General features: G+C 36.1%; 1 protein-coding gene across 2 annotated transcripts in view; it reads left to right on the top strand.

Moving 5' to 3' along the window:
- The first annotated feature begins 899 nt into the window (after window positions 1-899).
- The window catches only part of LOC107992447 (uncharacterized), a 58978-nt gene continuing 35725 nt past the window's right edge, over window positions 900-24152 (top strand). For both annotated transcript variants that reach the window (XM_028664121.2, XM_062081064.1), the window contains exons 1-2: window positions 900-1208; window positions 1855-1956. In XM_028664121.2, coding sequence (XP_028519922.2) covers window positions 1947-1956 — 10 coding nt within the window. In that variant the 5' untranslated portion in view covers window positions 900-1208; window positions 1855-1946. The remainder of the gene's footprint in view (window positions 1209-1854; window positions 1957-24152) is intronic.

Here is a 24152-nt window from a genome sequence, read left to right as displayed (position 1 = left end):
GTAAGAAAATATTTTACTAAAATCAAGTTATCATATTATTCAAATTTTCAGAAAATCATTGGTTATCTATATATCATAAATAACATTTATAATTATATATATAATATTAATATATACATTAGTTATATATTATTATTGTTATTATTATTATTATTACAATTAATAATTATTAATATATACATAATATTATTTACATATATTATATTATGTACAATATTATACAATATATATAATATTATATTATATAATATATATAATAATTATATACATAATATTATATATATAATTATAATGTAATTAATAATTAATAAAATTAATAATGTTTATATTATTATACATATTAATATATATTAATATTAATATATATAATATTAATATATATAAATATATTAATATATATATTAATATACAATTAATTAAATAAAATAAAAATATATCTTTATATAAATTAAATTAATAGCTATAATATTCTGTATCATGTATAAAAGTATTTCTAAAATGATCAATTTTAAAATTAAAAAATATAAATTTTTTTAAAATTAACTTTAACTTTAAAAATTTATTAATTTAATTCATTAATTTAATTTTTATTTAATTTTTAAAATTAATAAATGATATTAATAAGAATATTACACAAGAATATTATTATTAATAAACAATTTTTTAATATCAATAAATTGAATACATTATAATATTATATAAATTATTATATTTTATATCAATAAATTATGAAATTAATAAAATGTTAATAGGATATTAAAATTATAAATATTTATATATAAATATTTCATATTTTAAAATATTGAAGTTTATAAGCAACCACTTACCAATATTTATCGATACATTTATTTGCGATTTTCGACTTTGCCCGCTGAGCGATTGTTATCGAATGGGGACAAATTATAACCAGTTATGCTCGAACTATTGTATCGTTTAGACGTGTCGAAGAGACGCGCGTTCTATTTCGTATATAATTTAAAGTTATATAAAATTTTTGTGTGTGTTTAAAATATATATATTTTATTTCCGATTACATATATATTTTTATAAATGTTTATTTGCAAGTGTATTTTAAGTGTATTTATTCGTAACAGTGGTCAAAATTTAGCTCATTTTATTCGCAAATATGGTATATTTCGTCATTGTGTTCACCTCTATGTTATGCACGGATGGAAAGCTGTTGTTGTGTCATTGTTTATCTACGAATAGTAAGTTTATGTTTCTTCTAATTTCATTATATTACGTATTATTTTTATTTCATATTACATATTACATATTGAGTTATACAATTTAGATTTATTGGAAGCAATTTTAAATATTTATCGCGAAATAATTTATTGAAATCTAAATTTTAATAATGAATAATTACAATAATATAATAATTTTTTAAAATTAAGTGCACAAATTCGTAGAATTCATAAACATTTCGGAATATTAAAAAATATTTTATAATTAAGTAGCACTTTAAGCAATTAAAGTTTTTTCCTTTTTTTTTTAATATTGGAAAACAAATAAAAAAGTTATTAGTAAAAAGTATTAAAAAAAAGTACTACTTGAATTAGTTTTTTCAGAGAATAAAGCTGTCATCTATTATGTAAAAAATAATCATCTTTCATTTTATTTTAATTTTTATTTTTTTTATCGAATTATTAGAATTTTAATTTTTAAATTTCAAGTTTTTACATTATAAAATCCCAATTTTTACTTATTATCTATCATAATCTATTAAAATTTTAATCTTTATTATAATATTCTAAAAAAAATCTTATTTAAATAATTCATAATATATATTTATTATATTTGTAATAAATATTATATAGATATTTTAAATTATGGTGTTTTTTTTTATTATAGATGTTTTAATTTCTACATTTTGCTACATGATGTGGGTCTCACATAAGGATTACTGATAAGAATATAGCAACATCAATAGTTCTTCATTCTTCATGTTTAATGGTGAGTCACATTTTTGTTTCCTTGTAAAGTTTTCTTAAGTTTTTTTTAAATTTTTTCGCGTCCATTGTCTAAATTTCATGTATCCAAGAGCTACTTGAGAGAATGAGAGAAAAACAATGAATCATAATCATAGTTTATAAGTTTATAATAACATAGTGTGTTATATATGATGTATTTTCCATATTGTTGATTATTTTTTATCTTCTTATTTTATTTTATATTAAATTTCTTTCTTATATTTTAGATTTTTTGTTTTTTATTCTTTAAATAAATTTTATTAAATAATATTATATATAATAATAATAATAATATAAATAAATATTAATAATTTATCGCGTTTTCACTTGTACTTTTTACAAATAGATTCTCAATGCGCAATTATTTTTTCATGATAAGATCTGGTAATCAAAATAATGTTAATAATTGGAAAATAATATCAAGCTAAAAAATAGCTCAATAAATTTATTATTCGCTATTTTTTTTAAATTGAATTTTAAATACTTGAGAAATTTAAAATTCGAGATAATATTCGTTACAGGAAAAGAAAAGTTTTTTCAATCAGTGACAAAAAAGCACATAACTTTCGAATGTTTCGGAACACAATGCAATATATCTTCTATTTTTGCATACTCCCGCTTTCCTGTCCAAGAGCACGGAAGTTGTTCCTTTCCTATTGTGTAAGGTTTGGCTCAAATTACTATCAAAGTCGAGTGACTTCACAAACTCGATGTCAAGAATCGTCTTAATAGCGTTCAGGATATTCCGAAACTTTACATTTACTTTGAATTTTCGAAAGCAATAGAGAAAGATGGAACACTTTTTTTTTCAAAAATTTTTCTTTAAATTACATTTAAATTGAGTTATTATCTTTATTATCCTCGGTTTATGTTGATTAAAATTTTAGCTTCAGATAATTATTATTACTTCGAATCACTGCTTCATTAAGCACGATTTACGCGAAAAAGAAAATTTATTCGATCCCGATAAGGAAGATACAATCGTTCCTTTTCTCTCGTTTTTTCCCACCTCGTCACTTCCGCCATTCTATTTTCACAGCTCCGGTTTATCAAATTCCGTATTCCCCGGAATATTTATTCTTTTACTAGTACATTTGCAAAATCGTAATTTTTCATCCCGTTCCCCCGTTTATTTAAAGAAAGAATGATTAAACGTTCGTTGATGTTCGCGAAATATCGACCCATGATGAATTTGTTTCAAGTGAAATTTACCAACAAATAATTCTCATCGAGGATAATTATTTTTATATTTATACAAATAAATAATTTTTCCAATATTTTTTCAATGGTTATCTAATCTTTATCAACAATTTAACAAATATAACAATCCGTCCTAAATTTTTCACGAACATATATATATATCTCATAAAAAATTCGTTATTATCTTGCGAGACTTTCTTATTAAACGTTCAAGAACATCGATTAACGGAAGTGATATCTCGAAGTGAGTGACTGCGATTTAATTTTAGAAACTGGTGGAAATAACAGGCGCGCACACATGGAATATTAAATTATCGTGAGAAAGGATTAAATGCGAACGCTATCATGCGATGCATCAGCCTCTACATCGATATAATTCTTTGCTAAAATAAATTAAACCGAAAGTTTCTGAATCTTTGTTAAAAAAAAAAAAAAAAAAAGAAAAGAAATGCGAAATTTCTCGAATAAAATACGAGTTGCATCTGGAGCTGATCTTTTATCACGTAGAAACACGTGCAGAAGAATTATCACGGAGCCACTAGTCTTCTCGTTAAAATCTTTTATCCCTCGGTGATAATTATTTCTTTCTTTAATTTATGAGATCAAATAGATTCATTGAGAATGTTGTATAAGAAGGAAATTAAGATTGAACATGGTTTAATACCTGTATTTCGTCTGTTTCTTCTAAATGAATAAAGATAGAAAAAGTTTTATATAAAAATTTTTACATTTCGAATGTATAAGACGCACATGTTTTGCATTTTAATTCTTTAGCATAAAAAATGAGAAATTAATTTTTATTATGTACTAATTAATAGAATTAATTGAATCAGAGAAAGAATTTTCTATTTACATTCTTTACATATGATCGCACATATATGTTTCAACCATTTTATCGCACGATATATAGATTTTTCGTCGAAACTGCTTGTTTAATGAAAAATGCTCCGAGAATTTCGTTAAAATGCAAAGCTTTTGCGGTCGAGAACGAGTATGTCAAGGATGTAAAACATTTCTTTACAAGAATTATAACGAGAGACCATTGTATCGACAAAAATTCAATTACGAAATCGATCTAAATGGATGTACATACATGTACATACGTGCTTGCTCGTCGGCTTACGTTGTCCCAGATTTTTCAATATATCCTTTATCTAAATTTCGATCGTTCACATAGTTTCGCGTATCTTTCTCATATTTTCCTATGTCCGTATCGCAAGCAGAATTATTTATCCCATTTTAAAAATCGGATTCGGTCTATTTTCCATTTTCCTTTCGTCATTTATCATATTGCGCTTAAAAGGATTAAACTTTATCTTCCTCTTCGTCAATCAAAGAAACGATTATCGTGTATCGCTTAATTCCATTTCGAAAGGAGATTAACTTTACCTTCTTCGTTCAAAGAAAATGTTTTCGCGTTTTCAATCAAACTGCCTCCTCATTTTCAAATTCGTATCATTTATTTACGCAAAAAAAAAAAAAAAAAGAAACAATCGAAATCGAATTATAAACGATCGATCAAGGAATCAAAGACACATTGAATTTGATTTTCCACACGGTACGATAACGATCCATGGTTAAATACACGATAAATTTTGCGACTAAATTTACAAAAGAGAAATTTCATCCCTTCTGGATGCTGGTCTAAGGTCGTTGAAATTTCGAGAGAAGCATAGATGACGAGGCTGTAGCGGGCAACACGTGCACTTTACGTGGATTATTGCGTACACGGAAACTCAACTTCCTAAGAAGTTCTCTGTCGGATGTCCCTATTAAAACATTTGTCGCGTTCACCGAGCCGTGGGTGCACAATTTGTGCCGCGAACTTTCGTCGAATTTATTAATTTATTAATATCGGGGAGAAATAGGCCACGGAAGTTGATATTTTTCTCCATTAATCGAATCGGAGAAATTTTCAAAAGGGTGGAAATGTATATCCGCGCGACAGAGCAAACAGTTGTTGTCCTCTCCTGTCCAGGATCAGATCAAACTTTCCTATTCGATAAAATTTTTCGAATAACTTTTTTATTTCCTTCGATTTTTATCTATCTACAATCCGATCGATTTTTCCGATCAATTTGTATCTTCTCTTCGGTATTAGCTCGATGGAATATTGGAACATTGGAACGAAAGACGATGCATCTCTGCCTCGCGAAGTGGCGGACGTCTGTTTGTCTCCCTCAACCATTGCGCTCGATACACCGAGGTGCATTAGCTCTTTATCCAGCAAATATAGCTCGGTGGGATCCATACGGATCCGAGCAACTGAATAGAAATATCGATTATGCATTTCGTATAATCTTCCATCCTCCCTCCCCGCTATAAATTTTTATAATCGTTTCTTTCTCTATTCTAGCCTCTCTCTCTCTCTCTTTATATATATATGTGATAGAATTTTACAAATTTCAAAAGTATTTCTCGCGAAAAAAAAAATGTAACGAGGCGAGGGCGAAGATAAAAGGGGAAAGCAAATATATATAGATTTTGTCCGCGGATAATATCGATTCAACAGAGAGGGAAAGGGGGAGAGGGAGGGAGGGAAAGAGAGATAAAATATCAACGCGCATGGTAAAAATGGGAGAAGCGGAAAAATCCCAGGCTATCCCTATTAATCTATACGCGGTATAATTTCGGTGAAATCGTACCGCGGGGCTATTAACCGTGCAAACTGGGCTCGTTAACGTCGATATCGGCGTGGAACACGCACCGTCACGCTATTATATGTAAGCTGATTATACGAAACGTACGCGCCCGATCGAGGAACACGCTCTGTTTACTTTTTCGGGGAAAGGGGAAGGGTTTATCTTCCGTTAATCGTTGTCGTATAATTGAGTTAATTTTTATCGTCCGGTATCGAGTTGAACGATGTATGGTAATTGGAAATTTTTTACATCCCGTTTCGAAGGAATGTAACGTTGACGAATAGACGCGAAGAATTTCTAATTTGTGAATAATTTAAGAGAGGGGAACTGGTCGAAATGTGTTTCATCCCGATCACATCATCCCGTCCACACACACACACGTTGAAGTAAATCTAGTGATTTTATAAAAATATGATTTATGGACGATTCGCTTCTCGAATCGAATCAAGGCGACGTCGCGAATTTTTAATACCCTTTCTAAATTTTCGATCGCGCTTGCATACATTTCGCCCATCTGTATTATTCACCCTCACGCGTGAACGCCCCTGTGCCCGCTCGTGCGTGTTTATATACGTTGTTCGAAACGTTGGATGAAGTTCGACTGCATGCACGTGGATGGGTCTATACAGATGGGGAGGGCGTATCGTGAATAAACGAAGGTCGCGCGTGTGCGAGGTAACAACGGACATATTCGTGCATAGCCAACACGTTGCATCTCATTACGGTTTAATCGGGTAACGACGGGTGATCATCCATCGGAGAATCTACACGCGGCGTTGTCTCGTCTCTGAGATTCGATTCTCTGAATCTTGATATTCTCGTTGAGCAGAAAAAAGAAGTTGGAAATATTCGAGAATAGATATATCGGGCATACAATAAATTTACCAGCGTAGTTTAAATATCGACACTTTTTGGTCTTAGTTTGGAAATTTTTAATTTTCATTCTCCGATGATTCGAATAAATTTTCAAGATATTGGAGGAGTTACAAATGATGACGAGAAGCAAGAATTCTTCAAGAATTTGGTTCGATCATATTATCCTCGTAATGCTTCTTCTTTCCATCAAACCGAACGACATATAAACATGATTTTCTCCTCCGTGTTTTTCACCTGTGCCACGTGTTAGTCGGGATTTTCCCGAGCACACGGATAAACGAAACGTGACTACTGTGCATACCCGGTTGCATTTTTCTCTCTGGCTCGTTTCAACTCTGACTCGTCATACGCCAAGTCGCACACGTCAAGCTGCTCCAGTTACACGGGACAGAATCTAGAAACACGAAACGAGTCGCTGTTGCAAGTGCTATACCAGAGAGCTCGGTAAACACCCAAGCCACAAGCATATTGCACTGATACATTCGTCCACGAATGCCACACCTGCGACGGGGATCGTGGCAATCCGACGATTTTTTCCACCGGTGAAATTTAGTTAAAATTGCGGATTTCCTCGGCTATGAGATATTTTACATTAGAGGATATTTTTCGACAATTCTGTTTCGTTCCATTTTCGATATTTTGTCAAGCTTCGAAAGAAGGGAAATTTTAGAAATATTATTTTTTCATCTCCGATAATTTCATTTCTCGTTTAAACAGAATTTTATCTTCTATTAATATCCTTGCAAAGCTTTGGAAACATTGGAGAAAGATTTTAGAATTTCTTTTTTTAACCTTCCAATTGAATTGGAAATTTTACATTTTTTTTTCGATCGTCACGCAATATTTTTCATCTTTAATAAAAATTAATATCTGGGATCACGGAGGAGAAATTTTTGAGATATTAATCATTCCCAAATCTCCGCCCCTACTTCGATTAATTTCATTTTTTTTTCGAGGAAGATTTGCCGGAGAACGGTCGAGAATTTGATCCCGATATTTTAAATCCCATCGAAACAAGCTTCCGTAACAAGCTAAATATATATATATATATATATTTTTTCACGGGAACATTTAGCCTCGATTTCCGTTTTTGTCCGCGATCGAACGAAAAATCCGAATTGTTCGTCGTTCGCCGCCCCGTGTCCCGTGTAATTGTCCCGTAGGCACTATTTACTTTAACTACTCATAAGAGCGGAAATTTATCGCGGCCCATTAGCGGCGGAAACGCGGCCGCCGCGGCGGTAAATCAAGAAAGTAATTCCAAAAACCGACGTAACAACTTTTTCCTATTTCGCGAAGTTAACTTGAATTTAACATTTGTCAAATTACACTTCGAGTTGATTAATTATTAATTAAACTCGTTAAAAGTGAATCGCCAGGAAGAATTAATCATTTAAAAATTCTACGAAACTCGTGCGGCGTTATTAATTAATTTATTCTTCTTCTTTTTTTTTTCAAATATTGTTTGGTCGAGAAATAAAGTAGCTAAATATAAAGGATATTTCAACATTGTCTTGCTTAGGGAAATTCATCTAACGTAAGAAAAAAATTGCTCCATATATATATATATATATAATCCATTATATAAAAGTTCGCAGTTTCGTTAAAAATAAAGAATCGATCGTTAAAATTTCGTCAAAAAGAGTTATGGAGACGAGCTGTTATATTTACATTATTTATCTCTCTCTCTTTCTACAAATTCGAACTAAACAAAATCGATCTCTTCTCCATCGCTTATATATACCAAGTTTCACTCGACCGAGTTACTTTACCCTCGAGCGAATTATTCACCGCAATCGCTCATACCAATCCCCTTGTTCCCAACCCACCTACCAGCATCTGGGATCTCCATCCCTGTTTTAATCAACAATCCAGAATCTATATATCGAGTAAATCGGTCTCTCTAACAAAATCATCCCGTAGAGGAGAATGATACTCGACAAGGCGAATCCGCAGCTGAAGGAAAATCTTCCATGCTATAATCCGATGACTGACAACAAAGGAGAGAAGCCTTTCTCCTCTTTTCCTTTTCTTTTTTTTTTTTCCTTCTTTTTTACGCGTGTCTGGCGGCTTGAATTTTCAAATACAGTCTCGCTAGGCTTTCTCGCGAGAGGATCGCGAGTTTGTTGGCACGTGCCATTTAAAGGGATAAATTTCGCGGCGGTGAATCGGGAAGAAAAAGGCACATAGGAAGATCTTGACTCGATATTCGCGGCACGTGCGACCCTTCCAGGTCCTTGGGATCCACTTCGTAACAGACAGCGGGGAAAGAGAAAGAATCGATCGATGCCTCTCTGCCGACAGCCATCGTGACGACGTATGAAATCGCGATCAGAAGAAAATTGCCGCCATTTTATTCTTTTTAACGGACGGATTTTATATACTTTCGAATACGTATTTCCTTTTGAATTGAAAAATAACGCAACAGCCGTTCTAATGTACGAGATGTCGTGTCGAGGGATCGGAAGGAAAATGTATTTCAATTGTAATAGTACTTTAAATATTTCGTGAATTAAAAAAAAAAGAAAAAATAACATCGATTTAATCGATTTTTTTCGTATAGAATGATCCGGATTATTTATGGAGAAGGAATTTATTTAATAATTTCCAGGAAGAAAATATCCGCCAAGGTATTTTAATTTGTGCTTTAAGAGATCGAAAGTTTTAAAAATTTCCTCTTTTTTTTGGACGTCAAGTGGAATTTTATCTTAATAAATTTTATCTTTCGAAAGAAGAAGAAGAAGAAGAAGAAGAAGAAGAAGTATTGGTTTTAATTTTACGAGGGTGAGATCGGCGAGAAGAGGAATTTGCGAGGCATTTGGACGACTGTTCACGTACTTGTGGCACGTAGTCGCGGTCTTGGGGGATGTTTGATCGTGTACGGGGCCAGACAAATCGTTCCTAACGCAGGGTGAGGATTTGTCGAGTGCATCGGGGGAGAGAAAAGACTGCGAGAAGTTTTTGGACGTCTTAGCTTTTCTCGAATCATTTTTGAAATTTTTCATCAACACTTTACACTCGAAAATTAGGGTATTCGAAGATATCCTCTTCTGAAACTACGTAACAATGTGTCCACCGCGAAAATTTTCAACGGTTGGAAAAATTGGAAAAATTGGACGGAACACGATCGGCAATACACGTGCGTGATTTACGAATTGAGATATTCGCGGAGAAGTTTCACCGCGATCACCAACCAAATCCAAACTTTTCACCGTGACAGAAATCTTCGTATATCCCCTATTTTTATACTCGACGTCCCAGTTTCGTGATTTCTCGCGTACTTTGAACGGAAAATTGAATTCACCGCTGATTTCACAACGGTCCACAAATTCTGTTATAATTTAATAACAGACCATCCAATATTCTTTCCATCGAATTTACATCTAATAAATTATCTACTAAAAGCAATTTCATAACATTATAGATTAAAGAACATCCCCTGCAAGATAATTGAACTTTAATAACTCTGATATGGAACGTGAGCTCCTGTAAAACGTCTTTCGACCTTATTTTCCCACATATTGACCGATCTATCGAACATCCATTTTATTAAATTATTATCTTCTCTCAGGAAAGATATTAATCTGCTTGGTTTTTCGTTGTTATTGATGGTTTCGGTATAAATCGGTCCCTTGCTCGTAACCAAACAAGTGATCTGCGAATCTCGAGCGAGCAAAATTAATTTCGTCCCAAGTTGATTAACGAATTCGACAAAAAAAAATAAAGATTGTCTTCTTACGATAAATATTACAAGTTTTCCAGCGAGGGGGAAATCGTAATTATTCGAAAGGATCTAAAAGTGTCGCGTCACCAAGTTTGCGAACGATTCTTCGAGCGATTTGAATATTTCATCGATGGCAGATAGGATGGGATTCGTTACTTTTCGAAATCGGTATATAAGAATTTTAATTCTGGTGCGCGAAGTTCCGATCCGAGTTCGTTGAAAATTCTCTTCGCAAGCTAAAGGTGTCAAAACATTCTCGAGATCCTTGGAATAGTTGGATGGAATAGTTCGATCGAGAAGAAGTGGAGAGAAAAGAAAAGAAAAGGAGAAAAAGAAACAAGAAAAATAGGTGATATTACAAATAGCAAAGCGTCGATATTAAAGGGACTTTCTTTTTGAAAATGTTTTTAAAAAGGGGATGGAATTATTTTAATTCCTCAAGAGCGAAATCTCCGCTTGGTTAATACCTTTGTTAGCTAAATATTCGAGAATTGTTTGCGAAAATTTTATTGCGAGGAAACACGATTTTCGAAGGAAAAAATTGCTGGAATTATCGCGTTTATTCAGACTAATGGATATAAGTCGTCTGGAATCGTGTTCCATCGACTGGAAAATTACGATGAAGAGCGGAAAGTATATATCGATGCTGTTTTTTCCCCTCTTAATATTGTCGAGTGGAAAAAAAAAAAGAAAAAAGAAAGGGAGAAACGAAGAAGAAGCAGCAATAGGATCCCCTCGATGTTTCTTTTTCTCGCTTTGGAGGAATGGAACACGGGAGAGCTGGCATCGAGAGCTTAAACCGCAAGAAACATCTTAACTCTTTCTTCGTCTCCATCCTTTCAGCTTTCGGGGAACTGAATGCACTGATTCTTGTCGATTCCTGATGGTAAACAGCTGCGAGGAACGGAAATCGAGGATTATTCTTTCTTTTGTGACGCAGAACGAAAGTTTTATCGATGAATGTACAAATTATTCGCGAGAAAATTGTAAATTAATGAAATACGAATAATTATGAATTTTTTCCTTTCCATTTTATTACATTTTTTTTTCCAATTTTATCATAATCTTTATTAAATGGAACATAATTTGACGACACGTATATCGAGCAATTATTGAAAAGCATCAAAAGTTTTAAGCCGATTTAAATCCTTGGAGAGGATAATATCGATTTCGCAGCAAGGTTTTATTTTTTAACGAGTTTCATAGTGGTTCTTTCGGCCAAGTCAACTTATCCATCTATTTCCTTCATATATAATATATAATCGCGTATGCATCTTGGGTATTAATCGAGGATTAATTCACGAAAGCTTGCTGATCCACCTCTTCTCGAGAGGTATATTCATCAGGTTCAAACTTGTCTTTATTAAGACATAATTAACACAAAATCCACAAGTTTGGAGAGCAAGCTTAATTACATTCTCATCGATTACGAGGGCGAAAAGATATTTCATCTTTTGAAAGTTTTTTATACTACTTCATATCTCGAAACGCAAATTGTCCCAGAACAATTCACTCGATCGTTGAGAATTAAATTCGGAAAAAAAATAATCCTTTTTATTGCTCTAATCTAAAGAAAATCTGGAAAGTGAATCTCGAGGAATGATCTTTAACGAATTCCTATCCGAGAAATTAAAATTCCTTCCTCCCCGAAATCGATATCTCAAACTTTCCTTTCTTTTCGGATCTTTTTATCCACGGTAAAAAGATATTTCACCGCGTTTCGTTTTGGGGGGTGATATTAGGCGGAAGAATAGGCGAGAATACGCGATAAGTAAATCGTAAATACCGCGGAAATATCGAGAGGGTGAAAATACGATCCGAATTAACCCGAGGGGTTGACCCCGTACATCGAGGTTGGTTCCGCCGCTGGCGGATCGCGCGTGAAAAGGGATGATCCTGGAGGCGAGGGTGGTGTGAGAGCGAGACTTTTGATTGTTTTCCGATATCACGGCCAATTCCTTCCTTCGAATATCGAGCCTCTGACTCGAAGGGAAAAATAACAAACGGCCAATTAACGGTCCCGGCTTAGCTCGTTTCCACGTGGCGGACACGGAGATGTTCGATGATGGCCGCCCTTCGCCCAAATCATCTCGTCCAGAGAGTGTTTATTGTACGATCACGCTTGCTAATTACCGGCTCGAATCGATTCTATCTCTTGCTTCCACGCTATTTCCGCTTCTAATCGAATCAACCCCGTTTTCCAACCCCTTTCGCCCTTTCACACAACTTTGGAATAACGTCCAAAGTTGAATTTTGTCTTCTTTCTTCTTTGTTCGGAAATTAAGGAAATTCCTTTCATTTTTACGCAAAGGGGTACACCTCGACACCAACGAGGAATAATAAAATTTCGTGTGGATAAAAATTTTGGGGATAGGAAAAGGCTGAACCTTTTAAAGGGGTCACGGGAGTAGTAGACCGCAGGATGATGTATGTACGGGCCAAATATCCTTTGCAAGTGTGTAGACGTCGTAATTTCCGGGGCTCAGGCAAGGGATTCGGCCCTGTAATAACACGACCTTTCCGACCATCCACCCAGGCTACGTTTATCGTAACGTTTATCGCGCTCGATTTTCAACACTCGCGTTACCTCGCCGATAATGAATTATGTTCTGTGCCTTTTAACTGTGGAGATAAGCGAGTATTTAATAATTATGGAAAATATTATGGAAGATTTGTTCGCCTTATGAAAATGGCGAGCATTATATTCTAATTACTTATCTCACAATGATATGGATAATGGACGATATACTCTCTTTTAAAACTATAAGAATATGCATGATTATTCAACTATGGAAAAGATATGAAAAATTTATTTGTCCCGTGAAAATTGATGTATCTTAATCACTTCTTTAAGAGTCTTGACGAGTCAATTTGAAAGTTGAAGAAAACGTTTGTTCAGAGGCAGAGATTCTCGCTCTCGAAATCCTTGAAATCCTCGATATAAAGAGGGTTAAGGAAGGAAGGAATTCACCAAGTGAATTTAAATACGCAATTTTTTAATTCAACGAGAAAAGGCCTGGGTTAGAAGTTTCTTCAACGAGCTGTACGAAGATCGCGCCGTACAGTTAGTTTTATGCCGTTAAGTTAACCAGACTGGTACGTTGATCTCGTAAACGTCGGCGTATCCATTCGAATTTGCATTTCAAGTCGCAAGCTCTCTCTTATCCTGGCTACCAGGCCGCAACTTGATGAAATAAACCGGCGGCTTGCTTTTCTGCATACCATTTTCCGTCTTCGAATCGTATACCGGGTGTCCAATAGTACAAATTCCGCCTCGAGAAATTATTCTTAATCTAATCGGAAAAATTTTATTTCCATTAATAATACGTTTACGTATTCTTGGAAAATTTTCAATCTATAAATTGCTTTGTATTTAATTCTAATTTCTATTATTCCACGGTGAAATGATATTAAAATTATGAAAAGATTTAACGGGTTTTTAATTATTCTTATTTTTGAACGACACTGTACATCCATTAACCTATATTATCTTCACGATTTCTCCAATTGTTTTGGATAGCCTCGTTCCAGCGGGTTCATTAATGATACAGTAACAGGGAACAGGATTGAATTGGAAATCGGGGGTTGTTCCTTAACGACCAAAGATATCAGTTTAAAGAAATTCGGAGGCGTTATTATTATCCTACATTTCTAATTCTAATCATCCATCGCAGTTTGGAAATTGTTTCGAGATTGAATCGAAGGAGAAAATTAGATCAGCGAATGTTTCATATCGAGTTTAACAAAAGTATCATCATTGTTAAGCATGGAAAACGCGATTCAAACGGATCTTTTAACTCGATCGCTTCTTGCAACTGATGGCCACCTGTTGCGCAAAAATGTGCGTGTATCGTGCATTTGCATGAGCTCCTTTGTCTCGTTTCCACCACCCTCCGCCGCCCTTTCTTTCTCCGCCGACGAACGAGAGCATTTGTCGAATCGTTCTAAGAATTTTCTTAGAAATCTAAATTCTTGTCTAAAAGAAAGGACGTAACTCTCCATTCACTCTGATTCTCTTATTTTGTTTATTCCTTCCAAGAATATTCTTTCACTTCTTCTTCTTCTTCTTATTTATGTGCTAAATAGAAATAAATATTCCAATCGGTAGCGAATTATAATAATTTAAAGAATCGAGAAGCTTTTCATAGCCAAGGTTCTTACGGTTAACACAATTCGAGATTTGTAAGTCGTCTGCTTTCCGTTCTGACATTTTGCCAACATTGCTGCTTCATCAGAAATCTCGAAACCAGTAGACATATACTGGCTTTCCCTTATCATTCTGGTCAAAATATTGTTGGGATTATTCGTAACAATTCACGTTTCACGAGCACATCTTTCCAAAATTCGAAAACGACGCCCAGTCATATTCGTCCACGCGATTAATTCAAATTTTTTAATATTTGAAATATTCTTCTCTTGACGAAACTCTTCTTTCGCTCAGCAAGCTCTAATCCAAAGTTACACTTCAACCCAACTCCGATCTCCCACGATATCATCAAAGAAGAATCTCAATATCACCGTTATCTCGCTACCTGAAAAAAAAATCTATTCGCACAAGAAGGATTTTACCTCTTCGAAATACCCTTATTAGGGGATAAAATATTCGAGACGTGCGACTCGAGTTAAAAAAAAAAAGAGAAAAAAAAGAAAACTCGAGGAATCGATGAAAAATGAGTCGCCAAAGGGGACTTTAGGGATTCTTTAGGCCATTTCAGAGATCCGCCGGTGATTTCTCTCGGTTGCTTCGGGGGAGGGAAGAAGCAAAAGACGAATATTCCGGATCGTCCCAGATACGTTTCCCTTTTTCCGTTTCGAGGAATAGAATACTGGATAGAAGAAACTCGACGCGTTGTTACTTTCTCCCCGAGTTACGTTCGTAACACGGCGGAACGGCGACGTATATTGCGATCGTTCTTTCGATGCTCGAACGTATCGACCCCCGAGTTGCGAGACGTGGAAATTTATAATTCCACGGGGGATGCAGGAGATGTATCCGCTGACGTTTATTAAATCCTTTACCTTTATCCACCTCCTGATACACCGCCAGATGTCGTCCAATACGTAATGATGACGGTACGAACAATTTTTGGGGAAAGTGTTTATATCGCTTTATATTGCTATTACTTAACGAATTTCGGATATTTGATTATATATTCGGACGTTATATCTTATTATTAACATCTAAATTTAAATTTCTACACGATGAATTGGAAAAAGATTGCGATAAAATGTAACGAAAAGGATGATATTTATTTATTTATGGAGAATGGGAAAAAATAACAGAGATGGTTTGAGAAAACGAATAGAATATAATTAATATTCAATATTTATCAACAAGAAAGAATATATGAATAATATTTGTAATATTATCTCTCTTTGTTATTTTTTTTTTTAGAGAAAAAAAGAGATTCCACCGATAGTTGAAATTTTATTGATCTATTTTATCATTATTTACAGATTACGTTTAAGCTAAAGTTTAAAGGTTTTTCGAAAGTTCATCGTGCACATTATTATGTATACCATAATCCCTACTTTATTTCGCAAGTAGGTATGTTATGAGAAGAGATTAGAGAATTTCAAACTGGCCACGGTTCCTCGCTTATCCGGCACACTCGTGAATTAATGAATCGATCAACGGAGCAGCAACTCGTTAAGCGATCCCGCCGCGGCGAAACGCGTACGCTTAATTAATTAACTTAATGGATCGACGTGAAATTATCATCCCGGTTAGATCGCAAACAAACGGGAGAAGCTGGTGTTCCTGTTTATCGATCACGCGTGCCGTTGACTTTAGTCCCTTTAAATTATTGCTATAAGTCTCGCCGACGATTCTGTCCCTTTTTTCCATCTTCCTCGATTTTATCGACACCCATCGTCTTTGACGTCTCAGCAGTTTCCAATTATTTTCTATCCTTAACGAAACAAAAAAGAAAAAATAAAAATAAAACTAACGATCAATTGCTCGATGGAATTCATCATTATCGAAGAACAAAATCGTTCCTTTGTTTGCTTCGACAAGAATCGTGACTAGCGATTGAATCTGAGAGACTGTGTAAGGTTTCGTTATGCAAGGAGTTGAAAAAAAAAAAAAAAAAAAGAAAAAGTTACGTTTTTTAAAATTTACGTAAGAAGTATAGAAATATACTTTTTCATGTATAGTAATAAAATACATTGTTTTTTTTAAATTTTTAAAAAAGAATTTTAATCCAATAAAGAGATAAAGGAAATGTTCAGCGAATAGAAAATCTCAGGACATCGTTCGAAAAAATCTGACTGATAAAATTTAATTTTGTTACGAATCCTCGTTCACGCAGGGGGGATCGATGCTTTCATCGAATCCTTTGGGTAGTAGCGCGCCCACGTACCCGAGCTGTCCTCTACAAATTATCCACACGCTAATATCGAACAGCGATTTCACACAAAGACTTGTAGCTAATATTTTTATGAAAGATTCAAAATAATTCGAAATAAAGTTCAAGATCTCGTCGCATTAGCAACCAAATTCAAGAAAAGTAGATCGAGGCTACACTAATTGCCGATTCGTCTCCATATTCAACAAGCCTCACCTCTTCAATTATTAGATTCAGCTTCCCCTTGAATGATGCATAATTCCCTCCAGTTAATTGATCGTACATGCGAATGTAACGAAGCTTCATCGTATGAAAGAAGAAGATCGGCGATGAATAATCCGTTGAGTTGAAGAGAGTTGAAATTGGCTCCGTTTGATCTCTCCGACTTTTCGTGGATGCGGAGAGTGCGAGACAATGAGGAATGGAATTAAAAAAGGGGGACACAGACGAGACTCGAATCTTTCTCTTCTCGATGAAAACGAGCTGCTGGCATTGATCCACCGGTGTTCCCTTTCCGATAGGTTGCCTCAATTTATGGCCATTCCGGGCACAAAGCATGGTCGAATTATCTCCATCGTTCGAGGCAACCAGCTATCTCGTTCTATATCCGTTCTGGTTGCATCTATGGACAGATCATCTGTGCGTGTGTATATGTGTGTGCACTTTCTTGATACGATCTCGCGAGAAGGATCCTCCGCCCGCGTTTCTTCTTCTTCCTCGTCTCTTCTTCTCGTTGAATTCTCTTTTTACACACACATATGTACATATATCTCCAAGTTCGATTCACGCTTCGATGGATTTTTTCACGGGTTACGAAAGATTGATCTTTCTACTTCCCCTAATTTCGCATAGAAGAGAGACTAGGCTAGCTGTTAACTTTCTCTCTGAACATTGTTCTTATTGTCTCATACTATGCCTATGGTAAGATTTCTTTCTTGGCAATCTTGGAAAGGAATGGAAGCGCGCAACTATTCGTACGTTTTCTTCGCACTTCTACGTATCGAACGCGAGCTTCACGCGCGTTTGAATAGGAATCGGTGGAAGGATTCCTCTCCCGGCGTGTGATGGATTACTCGTAGAAGAATTACCGATAACGTTGGTCTACTTATAATCTTGCGCTGCAATATACTTATATCAAATATAAAAAGTTGGCGCATAAAGGATGATCGATGGATATTATTCTGTTTATCCATCCGGTTATGTAACCGGTTGTGAATTCCCTGAATAACGAGATCCAAGATGGAGGGAAATATTTCAAAAAAATTCTTACACTTCTTCCTCCCCCCCTCTTTCTCCCATCCTTCATGGCTTTCGAAAAATTTGTAATTTATGATCGAAAATTCACCTCGCGATACGCGCGACGGAGTAATTTATCAGATAATCATCCCGACAGAGAGAGAGAGAGATTCAACTTTGAGAGGTTTGAAGTTGAAGAAGGGGGGAAATATCCCACGCGTGCAGACAGATTGATCACTATTTTAAACGCGATTAAACACGTAAAACATGGTGTCGCGTTACGAACTCGTAATCGAAACCGCGTCATCTGTTCGAATTTATGGGAGGAATTATTCGCTAATTCGCATCGTGTGTCACAATAGCCTGTGTTTGTATTGCCTCGTAGCCGAACGTGGCCACGAGTCACAGTTCGCAACACACGCGCCCATCCTACACACCCATCCTCGTTGACGATAATGAAATTTACATCCTGGTTACGTAACATAACGCGGCTTGATTCGCTCTGTCCGAACGGATGCCCGCGTGCCAATTCGCGGATGGATCGATACTCGGTCGAGCCGCGTCCTTTTCTTCCCTCGCATCTTTTTACACGGATATGGCATCGTGACATCCTGTACGATCCTGTTAATCTCCTCCCTTTGTCCCCTTTGCAAACGAATGAAACGCGATTCATCTTTCTTTCCTTTTTTTTTCGCCGATGCTTCGTGTCGAAAACAACGCAATCGGAGAAAGATGTTCGATCAGTTCATCTTTGTTCGGACTCGAGGATTGGCCCGTTGATTATTGACCCGTACCACTGAATCCTGTTTCAACTTGCTCCAACAATTGAAAATTTCATCGAGATAAATTATAAATTCCATTCTGTGAATAATTAGGGGTTATCCTCGAGGTTGTGGGGAGGGAAAAAGTTTCTTCTTTTACGATTGCAGAATTTTCCAATATTTCTTCATTGATAATTACTTTCTCTTTTTTTTCGTAGTTTTAGCGAACAATTCATAGCGATTTAACGGAAACTTTTTATTGTTTTAACAATTAACAAGTTTCGTTGTTACTCGGGTTTCAACAATACTCGAAGTGGATTCGTAAATATACGTTTTTTAAAAAAAATGCAAATTTTGAAGAAAAGTCAGCGAGCCCGTCAGCTCCTTACAAATCCTCAAAAGTCCAAAATCAATAATTAAACGTGATATGCTATTTTGTCAGCTGGTACGACTGGTTTATCTCAAGTGATTCGTTCGTGCAACGCACGAATTCAGCTCGACACGCGAATGTGTCTGTGCGTGCATTTATCGTCACCGATTGCTCACCCCTACGCACGATAAATGTTTTATCTGTCCCAGTTGATCCCTTCCATTCCCTTCCATTCCATTCGTACATAATTCTGCCCCTTCTATGACTCCCTTTCGCGGTAACGGGCAAAACTGGGAGCCAGGGCGCCATCCAGTCTAGCCAAATAAAAGTTCGATGTCGTCGTCTGGTCTGGATCGAGCAGATCCCTGAATCCGATGCGTCTATTCGGGAATAGGAAGCGGGATAAGACCGACACGAATTCACGAGTCCAATATCTCTCCTTTTCTCCATTTTTCTACGCATAGATATTCCTCGATTCGTTGGCGTTTCGTTAGAATACTGGAAAATTTGGAATACTGGAAAATTTTTTAAAAATTATGGAAAGCGAGATGAAGAAAACGAGTCGAATAACAATCTCTTCTTTTCTTCATTTTTCTACGCGTAAATATTTCTCGAGTCGATGGAATCGTTAGAATATTAGAAAATTTTGGGAAATCGAGATGAAGAAAACGAAACGAAATCACGAGTCGAATAACAATCTCTTCTTTTCTTCATTTTTCGATGCGTAAATATTTCTCGAGTCGATGGAATCGTTAGAATTTGGAATATTAGAAAATTTTGGGAATGGAAGTCGAGATGAAGAAAACGAAACGAAATCACGAGTCGAATAAAAATCTCTTCTTTTCTTCATTTTTCGACGCGTAAATATTTCTCGAGTCGATGGAATCGTTAGAATTTGGAATATTAGAAAATTTTGGGAAATCGAGATGAAGAAAACGAAACGAAATCACGAGTCGAATAACAATCTCTTCTTTTCTTCATTTTTCGATGCGTAAATATTTCTCGAGTCGATGGAATCGTTAGAATTTGGAATATTAGAAAATTTTGGGAATGGAAGTCGAGATGAAGAAAACGAAACGAAATCACGAGTCGAATAAAAATCTCTTCTTTTCTTCATTTTTCGACGCGTAAATATTCCTCGAGTCGATGGAATCGTTAGAATTTGGAATATTAGAAAATTTTGGGAAATCGTGATGAAGAAAACGAAATCACGAGTCGAATAACAATCTCTTCTTTTCTTCATTTTTCGACGCGTAAATATTTCTCGAGTCGATGGAATCGTTAGAATTTGGAATATTGGAAAATTTTTGGAATGGAAATGAAGAAAACATAAATATTCCTTGAGTCGATAGAATCGTTAGAATTTGGAATACTGGAAAATTTTTTAAAAATTTTGGATATCGAGATTAAGAAAACGAGGCGAATTAACGAATGGAATACGAATCTCTCTTTTCTTCATTTTTCTATGCGTAGGTATTTCTCGAATCGTTAGTGACTTTCCATCGTGGATATTGGAAAATTTTGTGAAAATTTTATTTTGATCCGGGATAAAGAGATGGAATATAGAAATTATTTTGTTTTCGTAAATAGTATCGCGAATTTTATGAAATTTTTGTAATAAACATGCTCGAGATAAAATGCACGAAGATTGTTTTATTTGGATGAATTGTACGATATTGTTTATTGTAAATTGTTCAATAATAAAATAATATCTGGATAGAATATTTTGTGCATGGGATTATCTTGATTACGAGAAGCTTTTCAGATTTTCACGATTTGCACGTCCTTTCTATCTTTTATATCTATGGATACTTTTCATCTATGGAAATTTATTCTCTTCGGATTCCTCGATCGAGTGTTTCGAGATTTATTTCAAGAGCAAGAATTATCCTTGCTCATATTTCTCTTCATCGCTTCGTCGCTTTCTTAAACTCGTTTCTCGCGTTTCTTTGCGATATTCCATTAACATTTCTCGTAATTGGCGTTATTATCGATCCGTTTCACTGAATTCTCTTTCAACAAATTTTTCACCGTAAGAAAAGACGAAAATTTCATCGAAACGAACGTCGCCACTATATGTCGGTTAACGATTAGAAATCACCTTTCACGTCTCTCAGAATTTTTCTCTATCTAAAAGAAACATTTATCTCCTTCCCGCCTCCGTGAATTATACCTCGAAAAGGATCGTTTGTCGCCGTCCTCTTTATCTTCTCGTTTCATTCCATTGCCTTGACTTGCTTGTTTCAACATTTCGCCCTCGATTTTCGTCTCACGCTTCTTTTTCTCCTTTTCGCCCATCGAGGACAACGTACCTTCCACGAAGAATCTTAAAATCTTCGCTCGAGATTTCGTGGCGAAAATGAGAAACGTTACAATAAAAAAAAAAAATCTATCGTCGAGAAAAGAAATTGAGAAAGCCTCTCGAAACTTGTTCAAAGAGACTACGAATCGCGTAAATCCATGGAACATCTCATTACATGTCGAGCCTGCGTGAAAACTCTTTGGATCAAGCTCTGATCTTCATTTCATTCATCAGAATCTTCGACAAGAATATGACGAGGAAAAGAAAAATTAAAAATCAAATCTCCAGAAATTATTCCGGATAATATTATCCGCTTCACAAGTGGAGAAAAATGAAAAAGCCCCGTCCCGAAACCATCGATTATCGATCCCAACAAAGTTTCGATCCAAAGAAAGAAAGAAGAAACATCCTGTTCACCAAAGGAGCAGTCGCATACCAGAAGAGAAGAAAAACTGTTTCATCTTCACTCCCCCTTCGTATCCCTCGCGACAAAGAGGATTCGATTCGGGTAAAAAAAAATAAAAAGAAATATCCTCGAGGCATCCTTGTTCTCGCCAGGCGGGCATCGGAAGCCGCGTCAACCCCTCCTCCCTCCCTTACAATCCTTCGTGATCGCGCGATTGTCTGCGGTCAGATGGCTCAAAAAAAAGAAGGGTGTGGAGAGAAGAAGGGAGGAAAGGAGGTAAAAGTGAAAGAAGGAGAGGGAGCGCGCAAACTCGTATTGAGGAAGGGGAAAGGGAGGGAGGGAAGGCTGGCTCGGGAGCGGCCGAAGAGCGTTGGAAGGGCGCTCAGATGCCGCGCGGGTGGGGATGAGTCGAGATTGGCTTTTCGTGAGCGTGAAACTCAGTAGTACGCTACTACCCACGCACGTAGTACGCACGTTCGCTCCACGTGCGCCTCGAACGGAGAACCGTCCCCAATTTTCGCGCGAGTCGCGAGCCGATCGGTGTTTTCGATCGTCGATTCGAGGGAAAAGGGAGGATCGAGAGAGGAGTGGAAGAATATCGGGAAGAAAATCGGGAGAAACGACGTTCCTCGTTCGAGATCGAGCGTTTCGTATCTCGATCGTGGATGTTGGGAGAAGCTGAAGACCAGGAAGGCAGCAGGAAGGATTGAAACCGAGGGTGGAATGGTTGGATGGTCTCTCGCCAGATGAAGATCGAGCTCGCGCGAATTGTTCGAGGGGGAGGAGTGGATGGAGAGGTTGCCCCATTATCCTGCTGATCGACGCGTCGGCGTTTCCTTTGGCCCAGCAGAGATCGTCTAAAATGAAAATCCGCTCGACAGGACGGGGGACTTGCTCGAGTGGCGCGGTGACGACGCTGCCTCTATTCCAAGCTGCGAAACCTGATCGCTGGCACCTTTAAAAAAGGAGAACCTCATCATCTTCGCCAAACACGCTCTCTCTCTTTTTCTTGTGAGTTTCTTTCTACCTTACCGTCGAGCCATGTCGAATTCTATTCTTCAAATTACGCGCGCTGTATTCTATATTTCTTACTCTATCTCGCCCGTTTAACTCGCGAATTAATTATAGGTCGCGTTAGGGGGTGGTCTAAGGTTTGAAACGTTTCCAAACGACCTCAAAGGGTATCGTTCCTTTGCAAGGATTCCTTTGCAACGGCTACGATTTCTGATTAAAAGGGGTAACGTTCCTCCTCTGATTAATAGCACGACGGCGTTTGATCGGTTTCGATTTTGGCTCCGTTTGGTAACCGAGAAACCATTGAAAACCGGTGACGATTCGTAAGCAAAGATTCGTAAGTTATTTTTGATCGAAAAAAAGAAAGGTAGCCGTTAATTAAACTGAATAAGAACTAATCGATAGTTAATTTTACGAGTCGAGTAATTTCAATGGAAAAATTATTTATCTCGGATAAACGATGTGCAATAATACTTAAATACTTTTGTACTTTTTGTTCTCGCGTTTTATATGTTTCTATTATCGAGAATGCAGTTATATCGTACATGTAGAACGAATTTACTTCTACTTCGAGCTTTTATTTTTACTTTTCTTCATTTTTGCTTCAAATCCTCCGATGTTCACCCTCAGTTTGAAACGTTTTACACGGTTCCATCGAGCAATTTTTGGCAAGCACCAGATACGAAAGTGTCGTTAACGTAACGATGTTGGTTTAATGTTCCGAGTTGAACGTTTTCGGCGCTATTTTCTACGCCAGCGTTCCCTTTTTATTTTTTCCTACCGTCAAAAATTACGATCTCGTTTTCGATCTTTCCTTTCCACGTTATCATCCTTTGTGCTTTGCTCTCCTCTTTTTTCTTTTCATCGAAATTACTTAAAATTCTTGGATAATTCCAGCGAAGGTATCGAGATGAAAAAATACCCCCTTTCTCGAACCATTTCCTCACGCTTCTTATGAAATAAACGAAGGGAAATTCTCTTTCTCTCTCTCTCTCTCTTTCTCGAATTCTCGTGCACGAGTTTATCTCGTTATTGCGTTCGAAAGCGCAAAGCGTAATCTTTGGGTAACAAAGCAAACGTATGAACGTTTCGTGAGCATATCCTGCCAGGTTTCGCTTATTAATTAATTCACAGCCGCTGATACAGCAGCCGGAGATTAACAGGAGATTTTGGGGATCTGATTCCATGCAAATCGCGTACCAATGGACAATGAATGTAACAGCATCATTTATACAAACAACAATTCACGATGTCACGTTGTAAATCCAAACGTTGCTCTCGTTCCATGATCGAAGACG

Source organism: Apis cerana, linkage group LG10, assembly GCF_029169275.1.
Source record: "Apis cerana isolate GH-2021 linkage group LG10, AcerK_1.0, whole genome shotgun sequence".
Lineage (NCBI taxonomy): Eukaryota > Metazoa > Arthropoda > Insecta > Hymenoptera > Apidae > Apis > Apis cerana.
Note: the sequence above shows the minus strand (reverse complement) of the source record. Positions and strands in the feature narration are given on the sequence as shown.